Here is a 25,987-nt window from a genome sequence, read left to right as displayed (position 1 = left end):
GAAGAGAAATTTGTGGCATAACTTGACAAGAAGAAGGCATTGGTTGGTAGGACATGTTCTGAGGCATCAAGGGATCACCATTTTAGCATTGGAAGGCAGCATGGAGCGTAAAAATAGTAGAGGGAGACTAAGAGATGAATACACTAAGCAGATTCAGAAAGATGTAGGCTGCAGTAGGTACTGGGAGATGATGAAGCTTGCACAGGTAGAGTAGCATGGAGAGCTGCATCAAAGAGCACTCTCTGGACTGAAGACAACAACAACATCTACTCAGTTGGTTGCTGGGAAAGGTAATGTTTGATAGCAGCAATGCCATCAACAGTGACAAGCTGGGCATTGGGTGGTAAAGGAACAGAAACCTTGGAGGAGGGGAGAGGGTAGTCAGAGAAAATGCTTGGTGTCTTTTATGTAGGAGGTTGTGTTACAGGTACATAGGCTGGAGGTGTTGGTTCGTGAAGGCAGAGATTCTCTCTGAGGGGGCACAGTGATGGGCCACATAGAAGATTGGAATGTGGGGATTTATGGGGTTGATGACCTAAGGACTGGAGTCATGCTAGTTTTTTGAAATGGGGTTGCTGTGGAAAGGCATTTAAGTAGATGTAACTGACAGCTGGTAGATGTATCTTACAGCTGGCAGAGTCCCTCCAACAGATAATCCTTCTGATCCTAACTGGCCACAGTGGTGGAACCTTTGTCAACAGGTAGGAATACAAGTTTGGGATCAGGTTTGAGGTGCTGATTTGCTGTTCTTTCTTCAGATGTCAAGTTGGTTTCCATATTGAGGTTTTTGAGGAATGACAATGAGGCAAAGTTCAAAGGAAATTCTGGAAAGTTAACAGGGGTTGATTTGGGACAGTGGGAGTGAATTGTGGTTGGGGGAGTGAACAGAGTCATCCAAGTTTAAGTATTGTTCTTGGATTTAGTCCGATTGATAAGGTTGGAGCTGGAGAAAGTGTTTGCACTGTAGGGACCGAGAGAAGGGGAGGAGAGGTCTTTAAGAGGCCCAGTATCACTGAATTTGGGTGTGAGGCTGTAGGTAATGCCTAAGTGTTTTTACTTCTGTGGGACTGAAGCTTTTGGAGGAAAACTTCATGACAGTGTTTCAGGTCCGTTTAGGTTCTAGAATCTGTACAGTGATGGGATGGAGTTTTTGAGGGTGTTATAGATCTGCAAGGCAGGGTTTGTTGGTTACATTCAGGGGAGTTTTGATGGAGGCTTGCGTAGTGATTAGCGATAGTGCTAGGGTGAGGTGAGGGGATTAGACAATTTCATTCTTACATGGAAGCATGAATGTGTTCCAGTTCCTGGAGGGCAAGGTTTTCCATCTACAGATGGAATGCAGGAATTTGGGATTACAGAGCAAGAGAATTGTATACATGAAGAGAAGGCAGTACAAAGATATTGACTGATTTATATGGTTTTGCATGAATAATGGGTGGAGATATTTGAAGAGAGAAAGCAGCAGAAGTAATTGGATTATCTTATGTCTGTAAGGTGCATGCTTGGAAGGAAAGGGGTGGGGGTTGTTAGGTATGTGATGCACCAAAGTACATGTGTTACAGGAAGGTACAGGGAAACATACAAAAATATGTGAGGTTGAATGGAGGTAGTGGAATCAATTAAAAGTCCAGGAATGATTGTATTGGCCAGAGGTATATGGGACATGAGGCACAGCACCTACAAGCCGTGCAGACTCCTAGTTGTGTGTTGTGCAGGGAGAACATCATCAGTACAGGGTGGGTCAGAAGTCAGAGCTTTACAGAGTGGTTTTCTCCACCCGATAAGGAATTTAGCCTGAAAGCTGAAAATTTCTAGCATTCTTTTTCATTGTGCTTGTGTATGACTCAACACCACCTCTTTGTGGTGAGTAGCAATATGTCTTTTCCCTATTGTTGTTATTCATTACTAATGTTCTGATGTGACAACTTCAGGCTTCTTTCTACCAATATATTGTTACTATTATTCTAATTATTTCCTTTTTCTTTTTCAGGCACGGAACATACTTGGATTAAATAAAGCTTTTCGGTGATGTAAAAATAAGTAGTGCTAATTTATCTTTGCCATGCAAAGTTACATTGTTAGCAAGTGCATTTCATCCTCTATGCTGAAAACAAAGTTGTGTTAATAAAATACTTAGGGTATGGAACTAAATTGTTTTAGTTTTTGACCATTCTTGCCTGTATGTCTATCCTATATAAATTTATTGGTCTCCTCTAGTACAGTTATGATTCATTTAGGGAGTATCGAAGAATGACAGGCCCCAAATTTTGTATCTGCATAAATATTGATTATCCCACCCCAGTGAAAAATTATTAAATTAGTAAAATATTTTATCTTCATTGTCAACTGTAAAGCATAAGTTCATGCAATCTTAACATAGGTAAGTGGTAAGTACTTGCCAGTGCACGTGTTTAACATACTACTCTCTCCGACATTTCTTCCTTCACCTTTTGTCTCCACTTGTCCTCACAACAGATAATTGTGAATCTGGGCCTTGGTGACTAGGCCCTCCTTCCTAGTTTTCCAAATCCTTCCCTCGTTTCTTCTCTGAGAAAGAAACTAATAGTTCCAAAAGCTAGAAACAGTTTTATCTTCTCTTAAATGTGTGAATTGGCAGTAATGGAATTTCACTACTTAATGGTAAGTACTGGTCAGCTTTTATCTCCACTGTTATTTGGTTAATTTCAGTTGGATTCTCCTTTTGATACAGAAGAGCAACTGAACAATATTTTGGGACAAGGAGGCAAAGTCTATGCCAATATTTTTTTGCATCTCGTATTGTGACTGTGTAGGTTATAATTCAGCTGAAACTGATAAACAGCAAAGAAGTAAATCTATTGGAAAGTGAACACAAGAATACTGAGATCCTTAAAAAACTTCAGCAGTTATCTATTTTACACAATATTCTTTCTGTTCGCTTCTGCTCAATAAAGATTTTATTTGCTTTAGATGCAATGACCCAGAATCCAACTCAATAAGACAAAAAGGAGTAAAAATATGGAAATGAACCAATACTGTTGCCTTTACATCAATGCAGGGCAAAGCACACTGAACTGCTCGCTCTCTCTCTCTCTCTCTCTCTCTCTCTCTCTCTCTCTCTCTCGATTGGTTTGTCTATGTTTGTACTGCATTTTAATTCATTATTCACTTGGACTTCAAATAATTTCACGCATTGTGCTTCATCTAGTATTTGACCATTTATACAGGCATGATACTGACACGTCATTTTTGCTCGTTTAAAACTGCATAATATGAGCCTTTTACTCAGTGAGTGAATTAAGATGATAAATTAACCAGTCAAACATATCAGCAACTGATATGCTGCTTCAAAAGTTCCCTGATCAGCTTAGAATTTCAAAAGTCATACCTATATACAAAAAGGAGAAAAGCAGCTCGCCAAGAACAATCATCAGGGAATGATAACAGTGAGAATTTGTGCCAGACTAGGACTCAGACCCAGATTTCCCACTGTATGTGAGCAGCCACTTTAACAGCTATGGTTATCACCGAGCGAGGTGGTGGAATGCTGTGCACATAAGATTCACTCTTCAGGATGATGGTCCAAACCAATGTCCGGCTATCCTGATTTAAGTTTTCCATGGTTTCCTTAAATCACTTCAGGCAAATGCCAGTATGGTTCCTTTGAAAGAGCTTTAATCCGATCTTGTGCTCCATCTCTAATGACGTCATTGTTGGTGGGATGATAAATACTAATCTCCTGCTTTGTCTCAGATATCCGCGACTCACGGCCAGACCCAGACTGCCGTATGCCATCACAAGCTGTACTCGTACAAACATAATGTAACTCCCTTACAGGGGAGGATGTTTTAATTGAAAGTTGCTGCTGGGTATCAACAGATAAATTACAATATTGCTGTGCATGCATGCATGCATACCTGCATGTGCACTGACTCGGTCGAGACAAGATGGCCATACGCAGTACAGACAGGGCATTGGATGACACATTGTGACCACAGTGTGACTGCCATCTTGTCTGCTTAGATGTAATGGACAGAACAGCTTTGTCCACAGTGTTAGCACAACATTGGAGCACTGCAGCAGGTGTGGACATCTCTGCCTCTATGGATCAATGCCATCTTCTTCAAATTGAACTAGTGACAACATGTCATTGTGTTGGCTTCCACTGACAAGAAACCGCCAACGTTGCAGACTGCAACAGGCACTTGAATGCCAATACTGGCATGCTGAGTGGCAAAATTCAGTGTCTTTGAATGAGTTCTGCTTCAAATTGTCCTACAGTGATGGCTGTATACACATTCGACACCACCATGGTGAACACTATCAGGCAGACTGTATTGTTAAGTAGCATAGTGGACAAATGGCCAGTGTGATGGTTTGGGACACAATCGTTCATAACACGTGATCTTGCCTTCTATGTCTTGAGAGCAATCTGAACAGCTAACCTTACATCAGGGAGGTTTTACAGCCCGAGGCACTGCACCTCCCGAATGCCGTTCCACATGACATATTTCAGTAGGTCAACGCTCAGCACATGTGGCGAAGATTGTACAAGCTTTCTTCAAAGAATGATGGGACTGCCCATTCACCTGACAATTAACCCATCAAACACTGAACATGTCTGGAATATAGTCGGTCGGCAACTTGTTCGTTCAGTTCCTCCTGCAGCCACAGTTGATGTTTTGTGGATGTGCCTATAAATCCTATGGCAGAGTATTTCCCAGCAGCATATTCAAGCACGCAATGACATCTAGTGGATTCGATTGTAGGACATGGTGGCGCTGCTCTGTACCGAATTTCCACAGTCGCAGTGCATGGGTAAATCTGTAAATCTAATCATTTGTGTAGTGTTACATCCCTAATTGGTGGAATTGATTTCATTGTGATCACATCTCTCAGTCTTGGTGTAGTGTATGTTTTATAACTATATTTATTTGATAATTTTAAAAACTTACGTACACTTTACAACTGAACATAGTTAAAAAAAAGAAAGTATCTTGTACAAATGACCTAAGTTAATAAAACTTTTATCAAAACGGTGTTACATTCTAAGCACAGTTGAGGGTACTGGAACAGCCAAGAACAATCATCATACCAAGAGGGCTCGAGATCTTGTTATGATGTTGATAGATGCTTCATCCAATGACTCATCATGCTTTTGTTCACTGCCAGGTCAAGATAGGCATTCCGCAAGCATGTGTGATAGTTTGGTTTTCTGCCAGAAGAAACTCAATGATCACCCTCTCCCAGGAACGCGCCTCCGTTACAGATGCCAACTTGAAGTTACATATAGTGCCACTGGAACTTTGTGAAACTATAGCAGATGCAGATCAAATATTTCATGCTGTCCCACAGCAAATTAAGCATATTTCCAACTGAAACTGGCCAATAAAAAATTACTTATTGAATGCCCTTCATATATGGACCACATACTCAAAGGTTTCATGTATAGTAAATTCAAGATTGAAGTACTATGAATCGTATAAACATAAATGTTTTTAAAGTAATTTAAGAAGTAGATAATAGTTTAAATGTTTACATATTGGATTAGTATCTATCCTGTTTTTACAATATTTTCCAGTAGGTTACGTGTTACAGATTTACTAATTTTAGCCAGAAACTGCATTAGTAACTGAATTGAGTTTGAAATGAAATGATTAAATAAACCAAATTGAAATATGTATATTTTGTCTTTTGATCTCTATTTTTGGGTAATTTAGTATACAAAATGAGATGATAAACTTTGCTGTATACATGTCATTAAATTACTTTAAATGGTCTTATACAATGTTTAATATGTATGAAAGTAAGAAACATAAATACAGAACACAATAGGTGGAGTACTTCCGTAGTCGGAGATACTGCACACATTAATGTATGTGATTAGAGACAGGAGTACCGTTTATTAAAATTGAGAAATGTGTCACGTATTAACGTATGAATCCAGTATTGAATAATGCATTAACTGGTTTCCCTAACCTAGCAACTACAACTAAAATTACATGTAGTTTGCCTATCTTCAGTTTTATAGATGGATGTTGGTATAGCATCTTTAAATCTGTTACAAAACATGCTGAGCCATTGATTGATCGTAAAGATATCTCAAGTACGATCCTATCAAGACAGCTCAAGATTTTAATATTCTACTATACTCACTATCATAGCTGGCATAATTATTACATTTTAGTGACATAATGATTTTTGTAATCTTTCTGGGGTGTTTTATTATTGAACTAATGTCTGTTGATAGATCATGCAGTGTCTGCACAAGTAAATCTAAGCATCTCTATTTGGTTTTTCATTAGTAGGTACAACATTGGATGCAGTGGATAGCACGAAGGGCATTGATGCCGACGAGAGAATAAAACCAAGAGGGATCACTGAAGAAGTAAGGGAGACATGCGGAGCCATGATGTTACTGTTGAGAATAGAGGCCAATGTGTGCGGGGCACAAGTTCCACATAGCAGGGGATAAGCTAGATATCCTGTATGAGGGAATTTTAGACAGAGACTTCTATGAGAAGCAAAAATTAATCATAGATTATACAACGAAAACATTATGGGTCAAGAGCTGACAATTACGGCTACATATGGAACAGGAGCAGAATTGTCGAATCTTGTGGACTGGCAGAGAGCTGTGCAGAAAGGAACGTTGTCCCATGGACAGGAATTTAGGTAGCCAAGAGGAATGGATAGCAAGAATGAGGGCATCAGTAGGGATGCAGGTAGAGCTGGAGAGAGAAACCAAAAGGCATCAGGAGCAAAGAGACACTACAACTAAGGGAAACATAGGAAAAAGTCAAGCAGCAGATGGGACAGAAAGAGTGCTCAAGTGACGTTATACGAGTAGGCTCATGAGAGGAGAAGATTTTACGGTCTATGGTTCAGCCTACAGACCTGACTGAAGGAATAATGGAAAAGCAGCAGTTGCAGACGGGTGTGTGTCTGTCTGCAGCATTAGAGAGGCGCGTGTCTCACGAGTATTCTGAGTACTACAGAAGAAGACCCCAGTACTACAAAACAGTTAGTTTCCCCTGGATTGTCCCACCAAGGACTTCAGTTGGATAGCAAAGCCATTACATAAACTGCTGAAGAAAGGAGCAAACTATGTGTGGTCAATACAGCAAGAAGCAGCTTTCTAGGAATTTAAAAGAGAAAATAGTAAGCCCACCAATCTTAAAGTATCCTGATTTCACAAAGCAATTCATAACCACCACAGACACAAGCAAGAAAATGATTGAGGTGCTTCTGAATCAAGAACAACTAGGACAGGATTTACCAGTTACCTTCGCATCCAGAACACTGAACCGCACCAAGAGATAATATAGTATGACAGAGTGAGAACTTGTAGCCTAGTATGGGTAGTAAAGCACTACCGGCCTTATGTGTATGGAAGAAAATTTATCGTGTGCACTACCACTGGAATGGTGGGCGCATGTAAGTGATCCTTCATCAATATTACAACTTTGAGACTGTACACAAAAACAGATAAGAAAACTCTGAAGCAGTTGTTTTGCCACGCATACTGTGAGATCCTGCTGCAGTCATTCGGAGCATGGAAGAGGCTGATGAGGAAGATCATGATGACCACCAATCAGTGATCAGGGAAGAAGAGAAATGAGCTACTCTGAAGCAGTTTCACGATTCAACTGTAGGGGACACCAAGGGATCAGCTGCACATAGACTGCATTAAACAGTACATAGCATGGAGAGATAAGAAGAGAGACACAGAAGAATACATTTGAAGTTGCAAGAATTGTTAGAAGAACAAAGTTACACAAAATAAGGTGAAGAAGGCCTGAAGTGTTTACTGGGTTGATTGAACTATTTAGCCAAGTATTCGCTCATTGTGATATCATGGTCAGACTGCTTCAAATAACAGAGAAAGGCAATAGATACATATTAACGCTCCAGGATGTCGTCACGAAGGTTGTTGTAGCAGTACCTATAGCACAACAGGACACTGATACAATAACACAAGTCGAGAAAATAATCTGCAATTATGGAATACCATCTAGAACTACTGAGTGACCAAGAGACAAATTTCCTGAGTGACATTCTCAAAAGACAATGTTTACTGAGGATTAAAAAGATTCAGTCTCATGCATACCACCCACAGACAAGTAAAGCACTCAAAAGAACACATAGAACATTAAAAGAATATCTACGTCATTAGGTGGGAATGGAGCAGGAAAATTGGGACAAATGGATGCATCTTGCCACCTTTGTATATAATACCACACCAAATTCCTCGCCCCATTATAGTTGTTTTTTCATTAAGATTGTAAGGAGAGAACAAGGAATACTGTATTGCATGCAAAATCTCAAGGAATTTAAGGGTGGAGTCAAAGTATTATTACATGATGAAAGTGTGAGAAGAGGGAGGTTAAAGAAGTTGATACACCCACAGAGACGGCCCTTCCATGTTATAAGGTAGTGTGGACCAAATGTAGTGCTCCAGCTAATGAATAAGAAATTCTTAACTGCACATTCAGACTGACCAAAAGAGTTCTTCTAACTTTAGATGTGTGAGGTTGGAAGAAATAGAGTACGGTGTTCTGAAATAGGAGGAGAGAATTGGTAAAAACTATAAAAGCTGATGAAGAAAGGTCTTGCATACTGAGGGTGTAGGTAAGGAAGATATTGTGATTGGTTCTCAAGAGACAAGCCGACCATCGATCACTTTGCCTCTATTAGCCTAACTGTGGTAGCAGTAGCAAATGGGAGGAGGAGACAGAGAAGGAAACTTGAAGTTGGATTGATATTCTTCACGGGTTTGCAGCCGGATCATTTCGTCCTCCAGACACAATATTTCGGCGGACCAGCTGGCCGCCATCCTCAGGTGAGTTAATGCTGGTGCACTGCCTCGCCGGAACTGAGTTCCAGCCACAACGACGGAAACCTTTATACACCACAAACCGTTCACCGCGCGTGCGCGAGAAGATAGCGCCTCCTGGCGGTAAGAAGACACGCAGCGCGCCGGTGGAAAAAGACGGCGGAAACGATAAATCGCATCAGGAAGGATCCAAAGATCGAAAAGAAGAACGTTTTTCTTTAATGTCCGACAACATCGGATTCCATATTTTGCTTAGAGGAAAACCTCTATCCCTGTTAATAATATTGCTTGCTAATCTGATTTCAATAGATTCTTTAAGAATACATTCCCAATAGCGAGAAGCAGGAGAGATCAATTGTGTCCTGTCGTACATCATTCTGTGTCCCTCGTTAAGGCAATGTTCCGCCACTGCAGATTTCTCGGGTTGGATTGTAAACATCAAGAGAGTAAAGATAATTCCTTTTACTTTACGTATGGTCCCAACATCAATGCTGCATGGAGCCATTTTAGTAAGTGGGTGGACAACGGCGACGTCAGTCCATTTATGTCAGAAGCTTACCAGATCCAGGAGTTCTGCACATCTCCAGGAGCGTAATAAGATGCAGAAGGGAAGGTACAGATCACCAGCATCACAACAAAGATTGTGACCCATTTAAATTAAAGGAGGCTGGAGGAAGAAGCCAACAGTACAATACGAATGGCACAAGCTGCCACAGTGTATTGGGACAAATGGATCCATATAGAAGTGCTAGGTGCTATGGAAGGACACTCTACACAAAATGTTGTAGAATGCCAGTAAAACAGACTATGAGAATCACTGCACTGATTAAGAAGCTGGTACATCATGAACCATGACTAAGTGAGGACTCATGAACTTCATTGGCGCTGCCAGCAAACTTTTATTCAGTACCTTAAATGAGCAAGACACAGAGTACATTGAAACCAGAATAAAATAAGTATAAGATGAACAGAAACAACTACAGCACTTAAGCCAGAAGGAACTTAATAAGATCAGCAATAACGAACTTTAACAGCCAGAAGAGGATTGGCACAATTATACTATCATGTGATCCAGTATGGAGAAAATGAAGTAACAAGTATCCAAATTACAGGACGAAACAGATCAGAGAATGCAGCAGATTATCTTAGAGACAGTATTCAATTAGAAGATAACACAAATGCTCATAATAGTTCAAGAGTTACCTGGAGAGGACGAACAACTGTGAATGCACAGAAGGGGCTACTAACTCCACATATCATTAATCCCACACAGGTTATAGAATACTTCAAATAATCAAGAGTGATATCGACGACAAGGAGTTACCCCTAGACCTGAAAGAGGAGACTGGGAATGGCGTCCTCTGAATGATACAAACTGTGATGACGCATTGTTTTGTATTGAAAGTTTCCTTAGTGGAATATCAGCTCTTCAAATTATACATGGCATTACCACTTCCCATAATAGGTGGGAAGGAATGGTATGTATAGCTAGCTCCTGAAGGTGACTGTCTGCCAATAGATGATGTCAGGCAACAACAAGCAGCCATACACCAGGATCAGTTAGTCTGCAAATAAGTACGACAAGCCCAGAAGATACGCAAACATGTTTGTGATCAAAACGACAAGGAGCACAACCTCTGTGTGATAGAGCTGTGGAAATAACTGAAAGAGACTTCTGTTCACGAGTCTGGGTATTTTGACATTGGCCTCTCAATATGTGTATTCCTTATTGTCGTTTCTTGTTACCAATATTAGTTTATTTCCAACAATAAGCAATTTTCACTCGGTTAATACTCAGCAGAAATCAAACCTCCATTTGGATCAGACTTCCTTAACTCTTGTGCAAGAAGGTGTGCAGTACACTGCTGCATCCATTTTTAATAAGCTACCACTCGAATTCGAAAATCTTAGTAGTAATCCATGCGCTTTCAAATCGAAACTGAAGAGTTTCCTCATGGGTCACTCCTTCTATTCTGTCGAGGAGTTCCTTGAAAAATTAAGCTGATTCTCATTGTATTGCTGATAGCATTTATTTTTATCTGTTATTACTTTTATATTGTAAGTTCATGTACTGACACGTTCCATGACCTTGGAGATTTGCTCCTCAATTTGGTCCTACAGAACTTGACATGTACATAAATAAAATAAATAAATAAGATTCCAAATAACTGCATAAAGAAACTTGTATTGATAGCAAGCAACATTTGGCCTCCAGTAGGAGCTAATGAATGGATTTATTTAGCCCCCAGAGAGGGGCAGGACTTAAAAGGAGTAGGGCAGCATCTGCATGAATTAGAAAATAAGTTAGGATTACATAAAAGGCAAGGAAAGCGTTTCTGAAGAAGAAAAATTTGTTAACATAGAGTATAGATTTAAATGTCAGGAAGTTGTTTCTGAAAGTAAAGTGTGGGCAATAAATAGTTTAGACAAGACGAGAATAGAAGCTTTTGAAATGTGGTGCTACAGAAGAATGCTGAAGATTAGATGCGTAGATCACATAACTAATGAGAAGGTATTGAATAGAATTGTGGAGAAGAGGAGCTTGTGGCACAACTTGACTAGAAGAAGGGATCGGTTGGTAGGACATGTTCTGAGACATCGAGGGATCACCAATTTAGTATTGGAGGGCAGCGTGGAGGGTAATTAATACACTAAGCATATTCAGAAGGATGTAGGCTGCAGTAGGTACTGGGAGATGAAGAAGCTTGCACAGGATAGAGTAGCATGGAGAGTTGCATCAAACCAGTATCAGGACTGAAGACAACAACAACATAAAAGAATAGCAGAAACTGAGAGATCCAGTTTGGAAACACTCATATTCATCTGTGCACTAGCAACAACTGCCACCCTCATAGCTATGAGATTGCTTCTTAGGCATTTCAATCCCAGCAACTATCACAGGAAATGGAAAGAAGAGAAGTGTTACAACCAGGTGCATGGATATTATGATCCAGCTCATGGGAACATCTCACAAGAAGTGCACCTCCCCCTGGTGAAGTTTCCTCTACCCACAGTGCTTCATCATGTGAGACAGAATCACAGATGAAGGGCAAAGAAAAGGAGATAATCAGATATTGTACAGACCAATGCTTCAAGGATGCATATACAAAGAGAGAGAGAGAGAGAGAGAGAGAGAGAGAGTGTATGTATGTATGTATGTATGTATGTATGTGTTGAAAGGAAAGAGGAATCTATGTATTCATGTATGTAACTTGCGTTAAAAAAATGTAAAATTTGAGGACAAATCTTCTCCCCAGGGAAGTGTAATGATCAGATCATGAACGGATTGCCAACAAAATAAATAAATAAATAAATAAATAATAATGATAATAATAATAATAAGTCATCTTGGTAAAAATTTAGATGGAGACGTGAAGTGCTTAACATTTTCACCAGACCGATATCATGTGAGCATTAAGAAACCACTAATTTCAATTTGGCTGATTGCAAACTGTGGGCAAAAGAGCAACACAGTTACTTACCATCTATAAGTATACAGTATAAAGAGGCCACCAGTGGCAGAGTTCAACAGTTTGAGAGTTCCTGCCTGCAGATGAGCCTCAGACATTGTGTCAACTGACATCAGAAAATTATGTGATTGAAGGATTCTATTGAGAATCCTTTTCATGATTCGAGTCAAAGTGATAGGCCAGACAGGCTGTTTGTTCTAGTAATTGGAGTATATAGAAATGTCTGTGTTCTACACCCATTGAAAATAATGACCCAGAGTTTTGTCCTCTTCAACACGTTCATGTGAACTCGGAAAGAAGCAATAAAATCAGATCAAGATACCAACCCAGATGCTCGTATCTTTATTTCCATCTCCCTAGCATGATACCCGAGTCTTTCTGTAAGGCCTCCAACCATAGAGACCTGATAAACCGCAGCTAGACCCTTTCACCAATTTATTCCCTCACACGAAGCCATTCATGTGCCAGAGTGTCAGTGGTCCTGAAAAATCTCACATCATTTCCTATTTGACTGAGGGATTCATGTAAGTATGTTGCAACCCATTAGGGTAACAACAGATGTTATAAAAGAAATTATTCAGATAATTAAGAAGGGCAAAAATTTAATGATGATAGGAAAAGGATGAGAAAGAAAACAAATGTCTTAAAATTTTACATCTTTATTCTTCATGTTTACAGATTTGTAGCCCTCTGCCACCAGAGAGCTCCAAATTGTAGCATGTAACATGGTGGTGTATAACGTAACTATGGCGGTCTGTGAGAAACAGTGTGCCATAATCAACTTTTGAATTCAAAAAGTTCATCCACATATGGAGATCCTCTACTTCAGCATGACAATGCATGATCACTGTGACATCGGCAACAATCTGACACATTGGGTTCACTGTCACTGACCATCCTCCATACAGTGCCAACTTGGTCTCATCAGATTTTCATCTGTTTCCAAAACTTAAAGAACACTTGGGGACTTCACTTTCAAAGTGATGAAGCAGTGCAACAAAATCAAACATACTACAGTGATGGTATCAACAAACTGGTCTCTTGTTGGGAGAAATGTATTCATCACCAAGTTGACTACAGTGAGAAATAATTTTGTAGACATGAAGAATAAAGACATAGAATTGTTGTTTGGTTTATTTAAAAAGCTTTAATAAGAGTTTTCACATACAAAATTCTGAGGCATTGCTTTTCTGCACACCATTCAGTGTTAGATTTTATAATGGTAAGACATAGAGGTGAAATAAATGTTAAACTGAAAAACATTTCCAGGGGCAGATGTGAAGAGCAATCAAATATTTTGGTTTTGAAGGGCAGCTTAAAACTGAAGAAAGGTGGGAAATTAGATTGGATCAGTATAAATTGAAGAAGCCAATGTTTTTGGGAGTTTCAAAGATAGCAATAATTGATGGAAATGGGGGAAATGTATATGTTAGAACATTGGTTACTTCTGTGAGGGGAAATAAAGAAGGCAGGAGTGGATCAAACAAGTAAAAAGCGAAGACCAAGTAGATATCCTTATGTAACACATGAAGTATTCAACCTAATCAAGGAAAATATAAAATATAAAAATGTAGCAGGGAAAAGGAAATACAGTAACCCTAAAACAATGAGATTGACAGGCAGTGCAAAATGGCAAAGCAAGAATGGCTAGATATAGAACTATGCATGGCTAGAGGGAAGATAGATGACACCTGCAGGAAAATTAAAGAGCACTTTTGTGAAATAAGAAGCATGTCTATGAATATTAAGAGCTCAGACAAGAACAACAAACAGAGCATAGAAGGGAAGGCTAAAAGGTGGAAGGAATATATTGCAAGTCACCACAAGATAAGCAAATTTGAAGACGACATTAGAGAAGAGGAAGTATACGAAGACAGATGGGCAATAAGATGCTGCAAGAAAAATTTGACAGCACTGTGAAAGATTTAGGTCAATAGATATACTCTAATCTGGAGCAAACGGCACTCCCTCAGGATTATTGAGATCCTCGGAAGAGCCAGCCATGACAAAACTATTAGACCTGGCGTACAAGATGTAAGAGACAGACAAAACTCTCTACATCTACATGGATACTTGCAAATCACATATAAGTGCCTGGCAGAGGGTTCATCGAACCACCTTCACAACTTTCTGTTATTCCAATCTCGTATAGCGCGCAGAAAGAATGGACACCTATATCTTTCTATATGAGCTCTGATTTTCTTATTTTATTGTGGTGATCATTCCTCCCTATGTAGGTCGGTGTCAACAAAATATTTTCACATTCGGAGGAGAAAGTTGGTGACTGGAGTTTTGTGATAAGATTCCGTCGCAATGAAAAATGCCTTTCTTTTAATGATTTCCAGCCCAAACCCTGTATGATTTCTGTGACACTCTCTCCCATATTTTGCGATAATACAGACTTCAAGAAGAATGTAATAAGCCTAATTCCTACTCTGCGGAAAACAGATGCAGACCAGAATGAGTAGTACCATACCATTAGTTTAGTATGCTATGACTGTAAAAAGCTGATACAAATTATATAAATAAGAATGGGAAAACTAGTAGATGCTGACCTCGGAGGGGGTTAGCTTGAATTCTGTAGTAACATTAGAACACACTCGGCAATACTAACTTGACAACTTTCCTTGCCCCAGGTAACCTGAATAAAGAAAAACTTCCATTTACAGGATTTGTAGATGTTGATAATACTTTTGGGAATGTTGACTGGAACAAACTTTTTGAAACTCTGAAGGTAACAGAGAGTAAAAAATTATCTACAACTTTGGAAACCAAACTGTCATTATGAGTCCACAGGCATGACAGAGAAAGTAGTTGAGAATGGAATAAGACCGAATTAAAGTGACTCACTGATGTTACATAATATATTGACAGAGAAACCAGCAAAAGAAAAAAGGAGAAATTTGGAAAGGGAATTAAAGGTCAGGAAGAAGAAATAAAAACTTTTGAGCTTTAACAATAGCACTGTAATTCTGTGAGATACACCTAGATAAGAACTTAGAAGAGCAGCTGAACGGAATGGATAGTGTTTTCAAAGGAGGTTTTAACTTCAACATCAACAACAATAAAACAAGGGTAATTGATTGGATTCAGATGAAATCAGGTGACGCTAATAAAGAGTAAGATTAGGAAATAAGACTCTAAAAGTAGTAGATGACTTTGGAAATCTGGGCAGCAAAATAACTGACAATGGCTCAAGCAGAGAGGATATAAAATGCAGACTGGCATTAGCAAGAAAAGTTTTTCTGAGAAAGTGAAATTTGTTAGCACTGAATATACAAATTAAATGTTAGAAATTCTGTCTAAACGTATTAATGGTATATAAACCTTGTACAGAAGTAAAAATGTGTACAATAAACAGCACAGACAAGAGGAAAATGAAGCTTCTGAAATGTGGTGAAGTACAAGAATAAAGACTGTTACACGGATAAATCATATACCAAGGTACTGTATCGAACTGGGTAAAAAAGATATTTGTGTCACAGCTGAACTCAAGAAAGGATCAATTGATAGGATACTTCCTGAAGCTTCAAGGAACCCAATGCTTGAGAACAGTGTGTAGGTTCAGATGGATGAAGCCTGCAGTAGCTGTGTAGCTATGAAGAGGCATGTGCAAGATTCGAGCAGCAGGAGGAGCTACATTAAATCAGTCTTTGGACTAACGACTTAGGCCATTGTTTCTGTACACCATAAAATTGTATATGCAAAATTAAAATTTTGTGACATCCCTGAAATGGAGTCTTTCTTCCACAACACTCACACTGTACCACAAAATTACACTCAAACTGGGGAAACACAAGTCACTCGCATATCAATATTGGATACCGCCTTGCATAAATTATTATAAATTTACTTTAAATTTTTGTTCAGAAACTAATGTTTGCCAATGACAGGAGCACACTTAATTGTCAGAAATAAGCCAGACATGGCTGAACAGACCTACAGGTTCATAAAAATTAATATGACACAATTTTAAACAAATAAAGTCATCCACTGGTGCCATAAATGTGCATTAATGGTCATACACTAAACGAAACACTATTATATTGGTTCGGCTGGATAACAAGCAAAAATGGTGCCAAAATACTGACAAACTAATTGAGGAACTAAATTTAGCAGTTTTGTAGCTACAAGTAGACAGACCTCTTCGTGTTCACCTGAAATTCCTTGTTGTCTCACATAATTATATTGTGCCACAATTCGGCTTCAGTAAATAAAACACTCTTTTAGCTACAGAAAGCAGTAAGAATACTGTGTGAAAAAGGAAACTAAAAATCTTGCTAAAAGATCTTTTGAGCTCTCACACTAATTTATTCCTTAATAATATATGCTGCTAGTAATGAGATTATTTTGGTTTAATTGCACTTTATACAACCACAACTCTGACACTTCCATGTATACTTTACCTATTTCACTCTTTTGTTAATGTACAACTTGATTCATTTCACATTGCTGGAAGTTCTACTTCATAATGGGACCACTGGGCAGTGACAACTCTACTGATGAATCCATAAGTCATCAAGACACAATCTAGACTAGGGCTGCCAACTGTGTGCATTAGAAAACACAGTTGTGATTACTTAAATAACACAAAATAAAGGTTTGCCAAAAATACATAAACAAACATCCATTATCCATGTGGATAATTTTCAGTCTTTCTTGAGTTCGCATCTCATTCCAGGTTTTCTGACTGACAAAGAACGTATACAGCAAATCACCACTTCATAATACACAAATGTATATAGTACTGTTAACAGCAGTGTTATTGAACAGAATTTATCTTCTATACATGTTAAATGCTTTACATACACGTGTGAATTCATTCGTATCTACTACATGCTAATAAGCCCACAGTTTTATGCTGGTAAGTCAAACAGGGAGTACCGGTTTATATTATGTGGCACAGGCCAACTTGTTTAGTAGTAAGTATATTATTTCTACTGGACCAATTTTACATCTTATTGCATATATAAGTTATTATTTATAAACCATCCGTCCCTGTAGTTACAATATTTTATTTACTGAGAATAAATGCTAAGCTATAAAAATTTGTGTGTGCCAACATACTCCAAATGCTCTTGAGCAGTAGCTGGTTAGAGGATCCACACCCCATCTCAAATGTTGGTATTTAGCAGCAACAGCACTCGTGCAGTAAATAAAAGATGGAAAACAGGAGGAATTATACAAAGCACTTAGGGGATGAAATACTGGAGCTGTAAAATAAATTACTGAGAAGGAAACAGTGAAATTTAGCTTCAATGTTTGAAAGACAAATCACCCAACTATTTTAAGTTTCACATTGAGAATGGGAATATAAAGTGACCCTCAATGAAAAACCTTGTGACAAATAAAGTCCACTTATAAATTCCACAAAAAAGGAAATTAAAAGAAATCTAATATAAAAGAGCCTTCAAAAAGCTGACCTGAAAAACTCCCAAGTACATACCTATGGCAATGTTGTAACCCATTCTGCTTTTACGAGGACAATATTAACCATGAAACTGATTCACAAGGAAACAAAGCTAATGAAAATAGACAAAACGGTGCAGCTGTCTTTGACAAACAAACTGGGGGCTACATCACGCAAGAAGAATTAATTTCCATAGCTACCAATATAGGCGAATTGTTACCACGGAGATATTTCCTTAGGAATTTCATCTCCCAGAAGTTCCTGTCACTACTGTCAGTTGTGAAGGAAACATTAATTTCTGATATCATATAAATTAAAAATTACATATCGCGCGATTCTCACAAAAGTATACAGCAAATAATTGAAGGATCATCAACCGACACATTTAAAAAGGGAACATTCAACAGTACTGAAAGACAATAACATCCAGTAAAGCCACTGTGAACAAATATCAGGATGCCAGTAAATCACAGATGTAGATTGCCTATTTGGAAATACCAGTGCAGAAATTTCCAGTTTCACACAGCTAAATATTGCTTCAATGTACATAACAAAAATAATAATGTGATGTGCGAACACTTATGTCTCATTCTAGGGTGTAATATCTACAATCAGTGGCATGTAAATGTAAGTAAGAGCCTCCAAATGCAAATGAAAAAGCAGAGCAGATCATATAATATATGTACAATGGCTGGAGATGAAATATACAAGACTGTTAAAATCACCAGCAGATATTAGGAAAACAACATTCATAGTAGTAGATAATGAAGTTAATCTGTAGGTACACCAGATGCTATAAACCAAGCACAGATCCAAAAGGGTTGGGTGAGGTGAGGAGGAGAGGGGAGCAATGGAGAGAGAGAGAGAGAGAGAGAGAGAGAGAGAGAGAGAGAGAGAGAGAGAGAGAGAGAGAGAGAGAGCACACCTGTGGGGCCTTGAGACAGAGCAAAAAATACAATGTGACATTTTCATTTCTTATTTCCAGTTGGACCTTCCGATCCAACATGTGCTTGCTGTAGCTTCTTTCTCTATACAATACAAATATCATTTATAGGCTGTTATTGGCACTAATGATCAGAAGCAGCCACCCTAGGGCTCTGGTAAACAGTCTGTAATTAAGAAGAATGATTAACCCATGTCGACTGGCATCAATTGAGGAAAGTAAAGATAACATTCAGCGCCTGTAGCATTTTTTGAACATCTCGGTGCAGGTCACTGAACGCATCGGGACAGCACTTGTGCCCCATGTAGGTTTCTGTTTAGTGACAGCGAAACATCACTGCACTGATTAAACTGTAAAAGCTGTACAATTTGCTGTTGTGAATTAGACAGTTTTCACTGCTACAATAAATTTGTCTTGAACACACATTCCCAGGCTTCAAAGATTTTTCAATTCATGGAAACATAACTTATCTTTGGCCCCCAGGTTCTCATTACTGTTACTTGGCACAAACACAAGTATTGTGTCAAAATTTGGATTTGGTAACTAATTTTATTGAGAGTACACAAAAATGTAAGTCGCAAATATGTCAAAATTTGATGAATGATGATTTATGCAATGCTCAGATTTTGAATTCTGCAATGTAGCAAAAATACAATGGTCATTTAAGTGAGATAAGAAAAAACCAAGATGGCAAGGTAAGTAGAAAAGCCACAAAAATATGCAGGCAGAGCACGGATGTATATAGCTGGAGATCAGGATCAGTGGAGAAAGTATGGAATGGGTCTTCATCCAGCAGTGGGTTGAAAATGTCTGACCTGTCTTAGGAACACGGTATTTCCATTGCAAAACTTTTTGTCCCCCTTGAGCAAAGAGCACCCATTGAATAGTTTGAGCAAGACCTGCAAGTATGGAGTACTTTTAATATTTTGGAAGACAAAAAGGTGACTTGCTATTAGTCATAAAGTCCCAGTTCCGACCCAGATAAAAACGTGTAATACGAAGCTTTAAATCATTTTCTTAATATAAAGGCACCCGACAACACTTTATTTTAACCACTGTCTGAGAGCTGGAGGAGGAGGAGGAGGAGGGGGGGGGGTGCCTTGCCCCCGCATACGGGCATCCTTGCTTCCCAGAAGACAGCAACAGCCAACAAGACTGAATATACCGTAGTCCCAGTGCCGATGATCATAATCAAAAACAAATTCTTGTTCAGCATTTTAAACTTCTGAATTTGTAAGCACTGTCACCTCTTCAGATATTTCTGATTGAGGTAGATAGAAGGGATAAAAGTACGTCAAACTCAATATTAGTCACAGTGTGATATCATAAAATGCATACAGAGTTATGAAAATTCCATTTATCATCACCTGAAATGCATGATACTATACATAAATATCATTGGAAGGACTTCTGCATTTAAAGCCTTTAAAACAAAATTTTTAAAGTTATAATTGATGTCCATGAGAGCTCATTACAGTGTATACCCTGCACGGTGCCTCCTCCAGTACCTGTTTCCCATGGATCCACAGAGATAACAGCACAGAAAATAATGTTTCATGGGCATTCTTGAGCTGCTCAAGCAAACAAAAATCCCATTCCCATGTGCAAGCAAGAATTCATTTAACAGTGTTATACATTTCAACTGCTATTAAAGAACCATACATAAGCACCAGCAGCAAAATGGTAATTTTAGTTTTGTGGTACTAAATAAAAACAAATAAGAATGAGAACAAGTTCTTAAATTAAATTCACCAGTGAAATTTCTTTTATTTCTGAAAATCACAGGTATGTTAGACTGTAGGACATGGTGTGTCAACAAGGGAATAGATACTAATCATAAATAATTTTCTTCTCACATCTACAAACAACAGAGGGATAGTTGAGATTAAAGCTATCAATGCAGTTGTACATTCATATACAACTAGTTAGCACTCAGCATACAGTAAGGGATTTTTCCCAGAGATAGAAAGGCACATCAACAGCTTACATAACTGTCCAGAATATTCACTAAATATTGTTTCCTGGGACATTAACACAAGTCTTCACAGTTCACTGAACTGTGTTTTGTTCCAAGCTGTTCTGTCTACTTGTAAATAAAATATAAAAGCTTCATTGTTTACCATTTAGTTTGTAACTGTTCCGTCAGATTTATCATTTACTTCTGGTCTTGCACTCAGCTTGAAGTTTCCAGTTTGGTCAAACTAATCCCACACAGCATACTTAGAAAACCAAATTATCCATTACTAAACAAAGTAATAGGACCTTTCTAAACGACCACAGACATACACACAAAAAAACCATTATTTTGTCAACAATATTAACTACAAATGATGAGAAAGAAGCCAATATTTCTGATAGTCAGCATTCACTTACGGTACTGTAAGCTTTCTTATTTCTTATGTTTAATCTGAAAACATAAAAGTATCAAAAATACTTCAACAGCATACGTGATAGAATTGACTAATTCAGTCGTAACTCTAAATAGTGTAACAAACCACTCTCTACACTATATGTTCATACAATAATAGTCTTATATGGGCACAGGCACAACTGGTATTACACAATAATGCAACACAGTTCCATTACACAGAAGCAATTTGATGCATTTGTGTTTCTTCCTTTATTTTCACAAATCTGCGAACTTTCTCTCTATTAATGTTACGCATGTTCTTACACAGCTGTCAACTATACAACGTTCTGTAGCATATATAGGGAAGGATGGTACATACTAAATTTCTCAAAACACTCTTGATTAGAATATAAATATCTTTTTAAATTCTTAAACAGATAATAAAGACAGCTGACAAATATTTCACTTATTCAACTTTTCTGGTAACAGAAGTGAGATCAAAAAATTACACAATTTTCTTACTTAAATTGTAATTTCATGGACAATTCTCATCGCAAATTACATTACTTATTAAGAATATCACATAAAGTATAACATTTTGATGTGCATTTCACTAATTTAATCTACAAGTCGGTATCAAATTGGGAATAGCTATGCGTCACAATTTGGTTGCGATTTTAATTAATAATGTAGCACTTTAAATTTTGTGTGTGTGAGTAAGAAGGGGGGAGGGGTAGAGGTATGAAGGGGGAAGATGGGGATTCCACAAAATTAGGGCCATAATTTACACATAACACCAACTATGCTTGGGTGTGCACAAAAACTGGTAAATAACTGTAGCTTTAGTATGAATAAAATTAGAATCTGTTGAACCTCCACTATTCCTTCCTTTACTCAGTCACTGTACAAACTTCTAGACTAATATCTTTAATCTTCAATTGCTATCTGGCAGTCCTGGTCTTCTAAAATTATACGCACAACCTAACCGTCATAATGCAAATTCAAACCAATATTCATCCATCCTATCCTTTTTTTTGGGGGGGGGGGGGGGGGAGGAGGAGGGGAGGAGAAGAGTGAAACAGTGAAAAATACCTAATTCCATGACAGCAGGGCCTACATCTGTATTAAAGTAAGTGATGCCCAAAGTGTCACTCAATATAAACTGAATTATGGGTGATAGGTATACAAGAATCTGGAAAAGGAAAATTGCCAAATCATTCCCTGTACCATGCGAAGAACCCTATACTGTGAATCAAAGTTACAAATGTAAAACTATCAAACCCATTACAGATAATGATGAAATCATATAACGGGCTCACATTATTCTCACGTACTTCTCTCTCAAACATCCTTCAGTGTAGATGTTACTGCAACCAATGATAAAACAAATGTAAATAAAGTCATGATAGAAGGTTGGGTATTATTTGCAAATATTCATATAGTACTGCGTCTGACTGACGTTTACAAATATCTTGCTTGCAATATCGGTATGTCAGAAACATAGGAACAGAATCCCCCATTTTAAAATACATCTTTGTATACAGAAATCACTATATTTCACATGATTCTGATAGATCCTATGTAGTAAAATGTGCTTTGGAAGGAAACAGATTACCCAGTACTTACACATTTTTTATGGTTTAATCACCATAGCATAAATGTGCTTCAATTTTCCTATGACTCAAGATTTATAGTTACCAACATTTACAGACCAGTTTACACTGAAATGTTGTAGCAACAAAAAATGCACCCGTGAAAATGCAGAATACTTGGAAAATATTAAACTCATCACAGGAAAAATTAATTTGCTGTGACTTAAGCAGCGCAATGACATGGGATTTAAAGAGGCAAAATTAAGCTGTGTTGGCTGTAGATCTGCAAGGAGTCCAACTATACCACAAGCTTCCATCAACTACTAACAAATACAAATGTAATATCCATTGCATAATTTTCACGCACTGGATTCATGAATTCATTATTGTATGAAAACTCTTCCACTGCTCTGTTGCAAGGAATGAAATAAAGCTTCACCCATTTAATTTCTATTGTCCTCCAAATTTGTGCAACTTATTTTCTGAAAAAAATTACCACTGCACCAGCAGCTGCAAAATTAGCAGGACATTAAAAATTTTCAATTGCAGCAATGTTTTATACACAGGAATTTAGTCTGATTTTTGCCTTTAGTCATCGACATTAAAGTAAAATACAACATGTAATACAACAATAACTGTACAAAAGTCAGTCGTTAAACATGGGAACACAAAAAAGTTACAGGAGTGCTATCAACCACATAATAAAGTTCAACCCCAAAGAGGTGACACACAGTCAGCAGGTGTCAATAATGTCCTTCCTGCACATAACTTAACAGTCTCCTAGGCAGGGGTAGTTTCTGTATATTATCAACTCTGGTGTACTGTCTTATAACGAACCTGCATAGGTACTGAAGAGATCGTACTTGCGTGAAGCGAGATACAGGCTTCACCAAGCGAACAGGAAATGCAGGGTATCCTGGAGCACGAGGGCGAGAATAACAGAAAACAGCTGATTCTGAATATGTCATAGAATGTGCAATTAGTTCAGAGATACTTGGAAACCCTTCACGTCCAGGATTTGCGTAGAAACTAAATACTCCATGGCTGTGCTCAATTCTGGCATGAAACGTCTTGCCTGCGCTGCGGAAACTGACACTTAGCAAGTAGCGGTCTGCAGACGAATCTCTAACAAGGAACGAACCATCAGGTGCATCCAATAGCTTTTCTTCTGCCTCTTCTCGTGTAATTGGGCCCCAGTACCAGCCGTACTTTGCCAGCTCGAACAGCTCACCTGTTAGACTACGAGGGCTAGCCAAGCTCTCACTCTCGGTTTCAGTTTCGCTCTGAGTACCATTCTCGTTCTCTAATCTCAGTATAAGCTGTTGCCCAGTGTCAGTTCCCGACCCTCCAGAATGGTCATCTCCGTCGGCTGAACAATCATCGTTGTCTTGTGATGTACGTTTCTTGACTAAGGGACAAACAGAACTTCCTCCCCACTGGCTAGCTTGTTGTGTTGACGTCTGGGAGGCACTCGACTCGCACTGCTGTGGTATTCCATTATTCGTCACTACTTGTATATGATTCATTTCTCCTACAACACGCAGAGGGTCCACTTTATCCGACACACACTCATCACTAGTTGAAGAATCGTGTAAACTACGAGCATAAAGTGTAGATGGATCTATGCCTCGAACGGCTTGTTTAGGCTTACTTTTCACCGTCCTTCCAACACTAGACTTTAAGCGAAATTTTTTCTTAAAGCTTTTCAATATACTCGGCTTATCGTTTGAAGCATTATTCTTGCACTGACACCGCGCACTCTCCTTTATCAAAGACGAGTCAGTCTTTGAACATTTTAGAGCAGATATCTGTGATTCGCCATTTTCCTCTTCTTGCACTTCACAGCACCCGGGAGTTTTGTTTACATTTTGCCGGCCGCTTCGCCTAATTAAAGAATTTTTCAACTGACTTAAATTCATTTTTGCACTGAGATCAGCTAACTATCTCCCAAATATAGGACAACATTCCTCGTCTACATCAACAGTACCCATAATTCACTATGAACTGAGACATACGAACCCTGCTGTCCAGAGATGCACGGAATAAGTGTGTGACAGAAATATCGTTGTGTACATTTTGAGACTGCCTGTAGAGCAACTGTAACCGCTCAGTAGAGAGTGGGTATTCAGAAACGAATATTAGATTAAATTCTGTAATACGAAATTACCCAAGAGCCAAAACACGGTAGTTGTATTTCCAAGTAATAGTTAGTCAAAATTTTACAAATAGTACATATTTGATATAGAGAAACGCAAAGGGAATTCAAGGAAGACATAGCAGAGCTGCGTTTTGTTTTGAATATAAAATATAAACCAATGCACAGCATTGTTAGCTCTTTTGAGTCTTTTGATTTCAATGGTGCATGTTCGCAGTCTTCCGTGGTAGTCGGAAGTTAATGTGTTATAAGCCTAATTAAATATCATTCAGGTAACTGGATTAGACATTGGAGTGGTGGATAATAGATTATTATGAGATTGGGGCAGAAAATAGTTGGACCTTATCATGCTAAAATCTTTGCCGATCGTTGTCAAGATGATTCTGCTATTAAACGGAACGTGAGATATAGTCCCTGTGAAAAGACATAATTTGTGCTGAACAGACATTGAAAGAACCTGAACGTACGATTAATATCGTGTCGTGAGAATTAAGAGGCTTAGACATTGTAAAGTCAGAGACTTATTTATGATATATCAGATTTTAATGGTAAAGGACAGTATCTTGGGAAATCATATCTTTGGTGCTAGGAACGCGAAGGACTGTGGTACGGATTAACTGTTATTATACCAAAACGATACACACTAGGATCAAGTCCTTCATAGATTCCCCAGTGCCATCTCTCATTAATTTAAGAAATGTATTGTGTCAATAAAACAAAATCTTTACGAGACTTTCTCCGTGTTACCTAAATTGAAAAATCAGCTCGTACATAGACAAGTATATCTGTGAATATTCAAGGGTTATTGCGAAAAGCTGATCGACCTGTTGCAAACCGATAATAGAATTTAACGAAGAAATATTGACTTCGAAGATAACCAAATCAAATTATTTGGGGAACAAAAATTAGAAAAAATAGAATGGAACCCGACTGCTATGTTATTCCCGAGTAATAAATAGAATCACTGTCTTTGGAAATAGAAAACGAGATCAACATTGAACTGCTAGTTCAGACAATTAGATTCACAAGGTGATTCAGAGATGTTTTATGCCCGACCCACACAGCAGGGAATGGTTCTCTACTAGCTGGGACAATATATACAGAAACTTTTGAGATCAGCTCCGCTGCTGGGGGGAAACGGCGAAGCGGTATCTGTGCAGTCGTGACGACAGTGGGTGTGCGGGCATAAACTGGCACCCAACGTGGGGCTCAAACCCACAACCATGAGATTAAGTCTCTCATGCTCTACCAA

The 25,987-nt window shown here is 38.4% G+C and overlaps 2 protein-coding genes across 2 annotated transcripts in view; one reads left to right on the top strand and one right to left on the bottom strand.

Moving 5' to 3' along the window:
* Positions 1-2,151, top strand: part of LOC126356060 (ubiquinone biosynthesis protein COQ9, mitochondrial) — a 221,413-nt gene extending 219,262 nt beyond the window's left edge. The window contains exon 6 of the mRNA XM_050006762.1: positions 1,991-2,151. Coding sequence (XP_049862719.1) covers positions 1,991-2,029 — 39 coding nt within the window. The 3' untranslated portion in view covers positions 2,030-2,151. The remainder of the gene's footprint in view (positions 1-1,990) is intronic.
* A 10,777-nt stretch (positions 2,152-12,928) lies between these two features.
* On the bottom strand, positions 12,929-24,675 carry LOC126356057 (suppressor of cytokine signaling 4-like). Its single transcript, XM_050006751.1, has one exon. It carries the CDS (start codon positions 24,497-24,499, stop codon positions 23,324-23,326), a length of 1,176 nt encoding a protein of 391 aa, XP_049862708.1. The 5' UTR covers positions 24,500-24,675; the 3' UTR covers positions 12,929-23,323.
* Between the last annotated feature and the right edge of the window lie 1,312 nt (positions 24,676-25,987).

This window comes from Schistocerca gregaria, chromosome 3 (genome assembly GCF_023897955.1).
Source record: "Schistocerca gregaria isolate iqSchGreg1 chromosome 3, iqSchGreg1.2, whole genome shotgun sequence".
In the NCBI taxonomy this organism is placed as follows: domain Eukaryota; kingdom Metazoa; phylum Arthropoda; class Insecta; order Orthoptera; family Acrididae; genus Schistocerca; species Schistocerca gregaria.
Note: the sequence above shows the minus strand (reverse complement) of the source record. Positions and strands in the feature narration are given on the sequence as shown.